Consider the following 12612-nt stretch of genomic DNA (forward strand, 5'->3'; position numbering starts at 1 on the left):
GGTGAAACTTAAGAAACACCTTCTAAAAGTATTATTTGGGCCATGAGCTTGAAAAAAAATTTCATATTTTATACTGTTCTCTAAGTGTTTAAAATAATATTTGACTTTCATAATGAATTTAACAGATGATTCATGTAGTAGAAAAGATTGTTTTGAAAATACAGTTTCATATTTTTCTCTAATAGATGTTTGCCTATGATTAGGCTGGCATATTTGAATATCCTAATAAAAGACAATTCTTGTTTCAAAAATGAAATCAGGGAAAGCGGATGCTTTTTCCTCTGTATTCAGAACTAGTAATACTAATTCTTGGCTCTCAGAGGAGATAGAATGAACAATCCATGAATGCGAACTTTGCAGGTTTAATGCTAAGCTTGAAGAGAATGGAAATGAGGAAAATTGGGCAGTGGTGTACTGTTTAGGATCCACTATTTACAACATTTTGCTTAGCAAAACTATTTTTCCCAAAAAGGGCATGCTTTCATTTTTCTATAAAATATAAGAAAAGAAAGGAAAGAGAGAAGGAGAAAAGAAAAGAAAGATGAAGACAGGTAAGAAAAAGAAAGAAAGGAAGGAGGAAGAGGAGAAAGACAAGTGAGAAGACATTAAGAAGGTGCTCTGGTCGATTTACAAGGTTCCATAGCACCCTGTCAATGTCCAGGGCCAGGCTACAGGAGATGTCCTTCATTCAAGCATAGGCTCAAGTGACAGACACATCATGATAATTATGTAACGTGTTACATAACGTAATGTTTCCAAACCATGGACATTTGATAAATGTAGCCTTAATTTCTCCAAAGATATCAAAAGTAGATTAATAAAGAATCCAGCAAGTTTGGTCAGATTTTTACTTTATCTCAGTAAAAATCAAGAGCACAGAGCTAGGCAGTACTTCATTTTCCTCTAGCGCATACAATGCATGTGAAGGTCATTATCCTAGAATATCTCAATACGTTTGGTCACTATTTGTCATTATTTTCAAAAGTACAATGCTGTAGTATTTGCATAGCCTATACTCAGAGACTTTAAGGATAAAGAACATCAAGGGTGGAAGTGACAGGGGCCGGGAACAGGAGACCTGATAAACAGCTCCTATGCAGAGGAGCTTACAACTTCCTGTTGAAAGATGCATACCTGAAACTCTTATGTGTTCATTTAAGGGTATAAGAAGAAATATCAAAGAGAATTGTAGATAAAGTATTTGGGATTTGAAGACAAGACTAAAGAAAAGAAAGCTCAGAGATAGGAAAGATCAATGAAGGTTACAGCGGTCCAGGAAAATCTGCGGAGCTCCTCAGTGGATAAGAGAGAATACATATAGTATGTGGAGGACCAACATACAGAGGGTGCAGAGTGAGCACCCACCAACAGGTTGACCGTCAGTACTGAAAACAAAGTAACTCATGAAAAACAGGGACAAAGAGTCATTTTTATGAATTAGCACTTACTTCCTTCTGGTCTTGGGACGATGGCTCTATTAAAACTATGGAACAGCTAGCAAAAGAGAAAAAGGGGAAACAATATTTTTAACAAATCAATATAAACAATTCAAGTAGGCATACCTACAACCATGCAAAAAAAATACACCAATACTGGTTAATTATATACTTTCGTGCTCAAATGCCAAGATAAACAACAAAAAGGGGCACCTTCCTAGCAAAAATAAGATGACAGTGCCATGATTCTTCAGAAACTTTTTGAAAGTTTATGTAAATTTGAAATGCTCAGCCTTACAGGTATAGAATGACCAAAAAAAATTGCTGCATTCTAAACAATAAGATAAAGCTCATTTTTTCACCACTATTTCTAAAATCTGATATGTACTTAAGAAAGAGATGACTCCCACCCATTATTCAAATAACTACATCTGAAATAACTAAGTGATAATTCCAGGCTGCCTCTAAGAATTCTAGCGCTGACTGTTATTTGCAAGACATAAACACGGCACCTGGAAAAAATACACAGCACTTTCAGTGTCCCCACATAAACACATAGCTGAATATTTTCTTTCTCCAGACTTGCCTTTGTCTTTGTATCTCAAATTAATTACTTGGCTCTTTATTCTAAAGGAGAGGTTATATATGTCTGCAAGGTTACCCTGCCTTTGACGACAGACTATCTCTCAATGACTTACTCACGGAATCTTTTTGCTATGCAAACTCACTTTCAAAGCACTTCTGGAATCTCTGGGGAGCTAAATTCTAGTCAGTGCATCACCTTTACTCCAGAGAATTAGTATAATCTGTTTTGGATCTTGGTAACTATTAATGCTGTAAGTACTCTTGACTCCCAGCTAAAAATTTCAAGGACAAATTAAGAATAGACAGAAACAAAACTACGAAGGCTAAATGCAGATCAAATACAATAAAATGATACACAAATCTGATCACTACTTTTTTTCCCCAAGAATGACACATTCTCCTCTATAGCATCTATTTTCAAAATGTGTGATTTGGGTTTTCATTTTTCAAACACCACATCAGGACTGCCACACGCATTGCTGCCCAGCCTCCTTGCCTCCATTTCCTACCTTTGGCCCATTTCACAAGCTCTATTCTGACACCTCTCTTTTTACTATATAGGAACCCTCTTCCGCTTTGCAAGCCATTCTCTTTCCCTTTTTTTAAACCCAACTGAAATGGCAAATGCTTTCCAGATAAGCCCACCTGGTACCTGCACTATCAGTTGATTTAGAGTCATAATACTTTGAGTTTATTTAAATTAGTTCTATGGCATTTTCTGTACTTATCCTCACCTAGTCCCCAACTCAATATATGATTTGCTGAATTCTCTATTCCCAAAGGCAACAGTCTACCGAAATGAAAGTGGTGCTTGAATAAAGCGGCACACAGCCTGAATTCCAGTGCCTCTGCATCTATATCACTGCCTTTAATTTATTCCTCAACCCAGCCTGAATACAGAGGCCCACTCGCGAAGGCTACACAATACTGTAAACCATTAGGCTAACCAATAAATTGTTAAATCGAGCAAAATAACTACAGCAGTCACTTATAATATTGCTTGCACTACCTCATATTTACTGTTCCATCTCTACTGAGATCAAAATGAACTGCAAGCATTTATTGTGTTCATCACCCAAAATATTGTCCGTGGGAAAGAAGAAATTGAGAATTTAGATGGCTTCCTCAAGTGAAGCAAAACCGAGTGGCAAAGTCAAGAAAAACCAAAAATAAAAACTAATGATATACCAGTCTTATGTGTGCTGTTGCTACCTCAAGCCAAATTACTAGACTACTGGATGCTTCCAAGATGAATTCAAACACCGGTTTCAGCAGGGAACTTTTTCCAAATACTATAAAGCAAAAATAACATAAAAATGAACACAACTCTAAAGGATTTGAAATAAAACTCAACCACTGATTATTCTTACAGCTTCTTTTCCACCCAGCGCCTCCAACCACTGCTTCCTTTCCTCTTCGGAAAATGCCTGCATGGTCAGGGAAACACCAGGCCTGAAAGACACCAGTAACAGATCAGGTTATCCCTTGGCCGCTAAAAACAAACCTCCTTTCCTACTTCCAAATGTTGTTTTGTGGTGATTAAGTTGTGTTTTTTAAATTTTTAATTGTGCTAAAATACACATAACATAAACTTTACTACCCTAACCATTTTGAAGTGCACAGTTTGGCGGTGTATTGATCAACCAATCTCCAGAAGTCTTCATCTCGTAAAACTAAAACTCTGTACCCATTAAACAATTTCCCATCCCCTTTCCTCTTAGCCCCTGACAATCACCTTTCTACTTTCTATCTCCATGAATCTGACTACTCTAGGTAATTCTTATAAAGTGGAATCATATCACATTTGTATTTTTATTACTGGCTTATTTACTCAGCATAATACCCTCCATTTTCATCCATGTTGTATGTGTCAGAATTTACTTCCTTTCTAAGGCTGAATAGTATTCCATTGCTTGTATACATCATATTTGGCTTATTTGTTCATCTGTCAATGGACACTTGGGTTGCTTCCACCTTCTGGCTATTGTAAACAATGCTGCTATTAACATAGGTATACAAATATCTCCTCGAGACCCTCCTTTCAATTCTTTTGGATATACACTCAGAAGAAGAATTGCTGGGTGTGCCACAATAAGAAATATATATTTGGTCTCTGACCCCATTTCCTGGCACACAGCTCTTAAAACCCTTGGAATCTCCGAAATGATGTGTTTTTTGGTATACTAATGAGAAGATGGGGCTGGGGACACCCGCAGAACCTCAGGATGAGGGATGGTTGCCAGGGGAACCAACCATGTGATCAGACCTTTGAAAGTTTCAGCCCCACACACCTCTCGGGAGGAGAGAGGGGCTGGAGATTGAGTTCAATCACCAATGGTCAATGATTTAATCAATCATTCCTACGCAAAGAGGCCTCCAGAAAAATCTCTGGGTTTCAGAAAGCTTCCAAGCTGGTGAATACATGTAGGTGGTGGGAGGGTGCTGTGCCCAGGAAGGACGTGGAACCTCCAAGCCCCTTCCCTCATACCTTGCCCTTTATATCTCTTCACCCAGTTGTTCATTCATATCCTTTAAAATCCTCTCTTCCGTAATAAATTGGCAGTAGTTAGTAAACTGTTTTCCTGAGTTCTATGAGCCGTTCCAGCACATTACTGAACCCAACAGGGTCATGGTAACCCTCCATTTATAACCAGTCAGTCAAAAGCACAGGTGACAATCTGGACTTGCATTTAGAGCCTAAAGTGGGGAGGGAAGTCTTGTGGGACTGAGCCCTTAATCTGTGGGGTCTGCACTAGCTCTGCTTAGTGTCAGAATTGAGTTAAATCATAGGACATCCAGTTGATCTCCACAGAGAATTGGGAGAATTACTTGGTGTGGAAAAACTCACACATCTGAAATACAGAAGTACTCTGTAAGTAGGGAGAAACAAAGTCTTCCCTCACGCTGGGTCATAGAGTAATCTATTTTTAATTTTTTGAGGAACTGCCACACGGTTTGCCCCAGCAGCTGCACTGTGTGCATTCCCACCAACAGTGCACAAGGCTTCTAATTTCTCCACATCCTCACAAACAATTGTTATTTTGTCTCTGTCTCTCTTTTTCTTCTTTATTTATAAATGAAATACATGCTTATTAATCTCACCTAAGTATGAACAAAATAAAACCAGAAAGTCATTTTTCACCCCATCCCAATTCCACTTCCAAGAAGACAGCACTGTTAACCATTTTGTGTGTTTCCTTCACATTTTCTCAGAGCCCTGTGTTGGCCCTCAGGCCCAAATGTCAATCTTTCTCAGTTCAGTTTATTCATACATTTGGAGATTCTGCCAGAAAACTCAATATCAGGAGGGAATACTAGGTAGAAAAGCCATTAATAATTACCCTTAACCTGCAGGTGGTTTCTGGAATGAAACAAATTTTGTATATTTGAACAAAAGTATAGAAATAAACTTTTCTGGCAAGAAATTAAAGGTAAAACATGGAAAACCGGAAACAAAAATAGACGGTTGAAATGGAAAATATATATTAATTCTAATTTGATATTGAATATACTTTTTAAAGTTACCATTCCTATAACAGTACTTCACCTCATTTTTAACTACTGGATAATCTTTTTCAAGTAAAGGAGGCTGTAAGAATCAACTGTAATTCAATAATCACCACAATTTTTATAAAGTACTATAAAGTATAAAGTACTCCAAAAGCACTGAGCCAAATATGAATACACAGAGCTCACAACACTCACTCCCACAGGCATTATGCTTTCTCCCCAAATGATGGTTATAAAGCATAAGAGAAGAAGTTATTTGCTTAAAATTCACTATGAAGTAACTATAGCTGCAATTGACAAGCTCTTGTTTGCAACCATTTTCTCCATTCCATGAACTTCATGGGGGGAAAAAAATCACCAATAATCTCCCCATCTCACTCCTGAACAGCAAAATGGCTCTTTATTGTCTACCCCAACTCTTCCTGCACTGGCCCAGCTTCACCGTCACCTTGGCACTACAGAGCGCAGAACCAAAGTTTCACCTCCTCTAGCTCTGCTACTCACACATCCTTTTGGAGCAAGAATCAAGGCAAGATGCCCAGACAACCAGGCTGTTTTAAGTTTCTCAACCAGGACGTGAAGATTTTGGCCTTTATTCTTAGTAACCCACACTGGGCTCAGGGGAGTTAATTAAAATTGTGAGGCAAAACTTCAAATGGCACGAATGTTTTTCTTTACATCAGTGAAGTGATAAAATAATATTTACTCATGGGGGGTCTCAGGTCTGCAAGAATGCTCCATTCTCATAAAGGAGAAAAAATATCTGGAGACCTCTCTAACAATTATATTTATTCAAACATTTAACATATGATTAAGTAAACAAAAGTTTAAAATGAAAAATAAGATGTTACAGCAAATATAATAGAAAGCTGACATGTTTTCTAATCCAGAAACGGCAAAATTAGCCGAGAAAATGGGACCCAAGGCCAAAAATGGCCACCTCTGCCATGGGAATACAAACACAGGGTCTATAAACATTCAATTCAATAAACACTGAGTGTCTACTGTGCTTTAGGTCTTGTACCAGAGGGTCAGGAATTATTTACTGAATACCTCACCATGTGCTGCTAGGCACTGGGCCGAGCATACAGCTCACGAAGGGCTGACGTACTAGCAGAGAAAGCAGAAGGTCAACAAATCACAAATAATCAATTAATTACAATTGTAGAGAGTGCTGCAAAGGAGTCAGGCAGATAACTGTAAATGAGTGAAGCCAGCTATGTAGGAGAAAAAGAATGAGTGATACGGACATCAGAAGATGTATGCCCAAATATAAAAGCATTCAACTTCAAATATGTTCAATCATGTAGTCAAGATGACTTGTCTGCGAGCTAATTCAGCTGCCAGTCTCAGTAGGCAACTTCAGGATTTCAAGGTGCTATGGGAATAAGAGAGGAGCGCCTGACCTAACCCTGGAAGTTAGGCTTTCCTGGGGAAGGGACATTTAATCTGAGGCTTTAAGGATAAATGAGCCATGTCGGAGCAATAGGGCCAGAGTAGTCCCCTAAGCCGAGAAGGCATACAGGAGTGAAAGAGCATACTTTGGAGGAGCTGGGATCAGCCTCATTGCTGTCCCTATAAACCAGACGGAGAGTGGCACAACAGAAAGCTGCGGTGGCAGCCTAGAAAGCTGGCTGGTGGCCACCTAGCCCTTGGTGGCATACAGAGGCATGCAGGGCCTCCTTGGACATACTAAGGATTTGGTTTATCCTAAACGTCACTGAAGGTTTTTAGTAGGGCAACATCATGACCAGATTAAAGGTGTCCATTGAACACTGGCTACTGGGTGGAAAATGGGATTGAAGACAGGCAAGAGATGGCTGCAAAGATTTGTTAGACGAGTGAAGGATGAGATAGAATGGCCAAAACGAAGAAAAAGAAATGAATGGACTTGAGAAATATTCAAGAGGTGCTTCTACACGCTATGGGCAACAAAATAATGAGCAAGAAAGCTGTCACTGCAAAGATAAAGAATAAAAGACAAATCAATTACAATATAGCATTAATACTAGTAAAGGCATTCAGCGAAAGCCAAAAACAATTGAAGCGAATAAGGACGGAATATTCTTACATACACAAAATCTGACACTGAGCCTGAAGAAAATGCTTTGTACTTCAAGTTCCTTTTTTCCTCCTAAGGTTTTCCACTGATATGTAAGGGGAAATACTACCTACTACAGGTAGATGCTTGGATATTCACATAGAACAGCAAATAGAGATGTTGGATAAGAGAAAGAATCATTGGTTCTGGTAACTTGAAACACAAGAAAAATGTGTTGAACAACAAAGAGCTTAAAGAGTTATGAACTAAAATTATAGATATCAAAGTAGAGAATAAAGCAATTGTCAGGCTTCCGATGAAACAGCCATATTACGTCTGGATAAAAATCCACAGTGGCATAAAAACTGAAGTATTATTATATGTCTTGCCTCCAAGCACTATGACTAAGACTGGAGCCACCTAGCCCTCTTTGTGAAATACAGCAAAGAACAAACAAACTTGTTGAAAGATGAGAGACTAAGTAGAAATATATCACCTACAAGGAAAGAATTCTATTTCTGTTTACATTTGGACAAACAATAACATGGTAACTCAAAACAATTCCACTTTTGAGAATTATTTCATCACACTACACATTCTTCAGAACAGTTCATACTGGCAACACATTACTTAAAGGGATCAGTCACTAGTATTACAAAAAGCTGGGTTCCCATCCTATCACAGACTGCTCACGGCCATCCCCTGTCTACTCAGCTCCTACCTCTAAATATTCCTGTAGGAAAAATAAAACATAGTACAGGAAAGCAAGTTTAATCATTTTAAATTCTCCAGTTTCTTCCCTTTTTTTAATAATCAATTGCTAGGAAATCATTAAGCAAAAATGAGACTAGGAAACACTGCACACATTTTAAACTACAATATTGGGGCCGGCCCGGTGGCCAAGTGGTTAGGTTCGCACGCTCTGCTTTGGCAGCCCAGGGTTTCACTGGTTCAGATCCTGGGCACGGACATGGCACCGCTTGTCAGGCCACACTGAGGCGGCATCCCACATGGCACAACCAGAAGGACCTACAACTAGAATATACAACTATGTACTGGGGGGCTTGGGGGAAAAGAAGAAGAAGAAAAGAAAAACAAGAAGATTGGCAAGAGTTGTTAGCTCAGGTGCCAATCTTTAAAAAAAAAAACTACAATAGCGTCTCATTGTTAAACCAAACTATAAAAACTCTCTAGTTTTTGAAACAAAGACATATTTTATTAATAAAATTTAATGAATATGTAGGACAACATGGTGAATATAAAGATAGCAAAGAACAGAAAATTTCACAACAATGTGCTGGATTATTTACATTTACATAAAGAAAGAAATAGCAATTATATCTTCTCCATTTCATGGAGAGGCTAAGGTGACAACATTAGTGACTTCATTGGAACTAGAACTAGAATTGAGAAAGTTCTAATTTTTGGTTCTTGGAGCCAATATTGCTGCAATGCATTACACTGGTCCAGCTGAGGACACAGCCATCTCTTCTTCATCTAATAATTCATTTCAACCACACTAATATCTTAGTATCAAAACTGTGCCAGACACTGGGCTAAGTTCTGAATAATTCACAGCAAGGCAAAGCTGATTCCTAGTGAATATAAAGACAACAGTATAAACTTCATGAAGAAAAATGGACTTGATAAAAGAGAGCAACTTGCCAGGGCAGTCTGTCTTTCTTTACTTAAAACCATAATTATTATCTGTAGAGCACAACATCGAGAATTGAAATCTGAAGAAAGAAACCCTTGGGTTAAATACGTTCTTGTTCTTAAATCTGCATCTCAGTTTCTTTTCATTCACTCATTAAAAAAATATATACTATTATGCATCAGGCACTCCCTTAGGCTCACGCATGAGAAGCATCTAAGAAGCTATTATCTGTATTCTATATCTGACCCTGTATCAATTAAATCTCTTTCCACTGCATGTTTTCTAGTTCTATCAAAGCATGTGGAAGACAAGTGTTTTCCTTACATTTTAGCTAATAGATGATAATGCCTATATATTAAGAAAATATACAAAAAGGTAAGAGTGGAAAGAAATATTCACAAGACATTGATGAGCTGTCAATTAATGAGATGTTATTGTAAACAGAGAAATCAAAAGAGAAGACTAAGAAGTAGCTACCAAAACTTACAATGTTAACAATCAGCAACACTCTACTTTTCTATGAGGAACGTTGAAAAGGAAAAGTGAAAAACCAAACCAGCACGTTACAAGTCCTGCACTAAATTTTATCCTGAGAAGGGGAAAGTGCCAAAGCCAAACAAAACACAGAAATGTAGCTGTCATAATCAGTTTCTCATAAAGGTTGCTGGGAAAAAAATTTAAAGCACAAATCTATGAATCATACATTTTTCCAGAGATGATAAAAGCATTTGCCTGAGTTTACTAACGGTGAAGACTTTATAATAACTTCTTTCTTCTGTCCACCAAAAAGAGGTTCCAAATAGAGCAAGTAAGCAATGACAGAGTCAGAAGTAGGATTATATTCTCCAAAAAAAGTGAAGTCAAATCATTAATCATTAGAGAACTATTGCTTTGCTTAGAATGGAGAAGGTTCGAAGAGAACACTGTTCTCTCTCTAACAAGAACAAGATGGAGAACCTATAAAATCACAGTAGTTTTGTTGGTTTGTTTTTAAATAACTATCTGAGAATTGAAGACACAAAAAAAATTTAAAGAACTACAATGCAGAAAGTAACAAGCCCTTTCTTGGAGAGAAATGAAACACACACACACACACACACACACAAACACATAGGCACACACATGGCTCCTTTCATCCTTTGTGAAGCAGCTGGACAAAGAGGAAGCCATAGAGAAAAACAGTAGAATTTTAAAGTTTTAAAGGTAGAGTATGGGCTGGTGTGATAGTTCAGAATCCCTAGAAGACATAGACACAAAGAGTGTTGGAACCCACTCTCCAACTGTTTCCCATGGGACTTCACCAAGTGCTCATGAGGCCATCTGAGAAGAGGGCTGAAAGAGATGCCCCCTGACGTATGTGTGCTAAGTGTGAGGGGTAGGGCAGGAGAACTTCCAGACAAGGCTCTGAAAGCATCCTCAATACATGTGAAGCCTGTGACAAACAGAATCTAATTAAAGTAACAACAGTCTCAGCTCAACTGCCAACTGAAGTGACAGCCCTACACATTAGCAGTCTGACAGAAGAATGGGCATGCCCTTTACTAGGCATAAATATTACTTACTTTAGTCTCTGCTGCTCTCTTACACACAATATCTGGCATTCAACCAAAACAATCACAGGGCATGCAAAGAAACAAGAAAACGTAACCCAACATCAAGAGAGCAAGCAGTCAAGAGAAGCAGATCCAGAAATAGCCCAGATATTAAAGGGGAAAAAAATCAGACAGAAACCTAAAAACACCTACAGGCATACTTCGTTTTATTGCGCTTCACTTTATTGCACTTCAGATATTGTGCTTTCTAGAAATTGAAGGTTTATGGCAACCCTGTGTGGAGCAAGTCTATCAGCATCATTTTCCAACAGCATTTGCTGACTTCATGTCTCTGTGTCACATTTTGGTAACTCTCGCAATATTTCAAACTTTTTCATTATTATTATATGTGTTATGGTGATCTGTGATCAGTGATCTTTGATGTTACTATTATAATTGTTTTGGGGCACCACAAACCATGCCTACATAAAACAGGGAACTTGATAAATGTTGTATGTATTCTGACTGATACAACGACCAGCCATTCTACCATCTCTCTCCCTCTCCTGGAGCCTCTCTATTCCCTGAGACACAACAATATTGAAATTAGGCCAATTAATAACTCTACAATGACCTCTAAGTGTTCAAGTGAAAGGAAGAGTCTCACCTCTCTCACTTTAAATCAAAAGCTAGAAATGACTACGCTTAGTGAGGAAGGCATGTCAAAAGCCGAGACAGGCCAAAAGCTAGGCCTCTTGTAACAATTAGCCAAGATGTGAATGCAAAAAGTTCTTGAAGGAAAATAAAGTGCTACTCCAGTGCACTCACAAACGATAAGAAAGCAAAGCAGCCTTATTGCTGATATGGAGAAAGTTTCAGCGGTCTGGAGAGATCAAACCAGTCACAATTTTCCCTTAAGCCAAAGCCTAATCCAGAGCAAGGACCTAACTCTCTTCAGTTCCGTGAAGGGTAAGAGAGGTGAGAAAGCTGCAGAAGACAAGTTTGAAGGGAGCAGAGGTTGATTCATGAGGTTTAAGGAAAAAAACTGTCTCTGTAATGTAAAAGTGCGAAGCGAAGCAGCAAGTGCTGATGGAGAAGCTGCAGCAAGTTATCCAGAAGGTCTAGCTTAGAGAATTAATGAAGGGGCTACACTAAACAACAGACTTTCAGTGTAGACTAAACAGCCTTATATTAGAAGAACATGCCATTTAGGACTTTCATAGCTCAAGAGGAGAAGTCAATGCCTGGCTTCAAAGCTTCAAATGATGGGCTGACTCTCCTGTTAGGGGCTAATGCAGTTGGTGACTTTCACTTGAAGCCAATGCTCACTTACCATCCCCAAAATCCCAGGGCCCTTACGAATGACACTAAATCTACTCTGGCCATGCTCTATAATAATGAAACAACAAAGCCTGCATGACAGCACATCTGTCTACAACATGGATTACTGAATCGTTTCAGCCCACTGTTGAGACCCACTGCTTAGAGAAAAAGATTCCTTTCAAAATATTACTGCTCACTAACAACGTACCTGGTCACCCAAGAACTCTGATGGAAAGGTACAACGAGATTAACACGTTTCCACGCCTGCTAAGACAACATCCATTCTGCAGTCCATGGATCAAGGAGAAATTTCAACTTTGAGTCTTATCATTTAAGAAACATATTTCATACAGCTACAGCTGCCAGAGTGATTCCTCTGATGGATCTAGCCAAAGTCAACTGAAAACCTCCTGGAAAGACATTCACCATTCTAGATGCCATTAAGAACATTCATGATTCATGGGAGGAGGTCAAAACATCAGCAGTAACAGGAGTTTGGAAGAAGTTGATTCCAATCCTCATTAATGA

The 12612-nt window shown here is 38.5% G+C and overlaps 1 protein-coding gene across 8 annotated transcripts in view; it reads right to left on the reverse strand.

The window, feature by feature from the left end:
- ARHGAP10 (Rho GTPase activating protein 10) overlaps positions 1-12612 on the reverse strand; it is a 288119-nt gene that overhangs the window by 133205 nt on the left and 142302 nt on the right. For all 8 annotated transcript variants that reach the window (XM_070611643.1, XM_070611639.1, XM_070611641.1 and 5 more), the window contains 2 exons: positions 3392-3473; positions 1449-1494 (listed from right to left, as the gene is read on the reverse strand). In XM_070611643.1, coding sequence (XP_070467744.1) covers positions 1449-1494; positions 3392-3473 — 128 coding nt within the window. The remainder of the gene's footprint in view (positions 1-1448; positions 1495-3391; positions 3474-12612) is intronic.

This window comes from Equus przewalskii, chromosome 2 (assembly GCF_037783145.1).
Source record: "Equus przewalskii isolate Varuska chromosome 2, EquPr2, whole genome shotgun sequence".
NCBI classification, from domain to species: domain Eukaryota; kingdom Metazoa; phylum Chordata; class Mammalia; order Perissodactyla; family Equidae; genus Equus; species Equus przewalskii.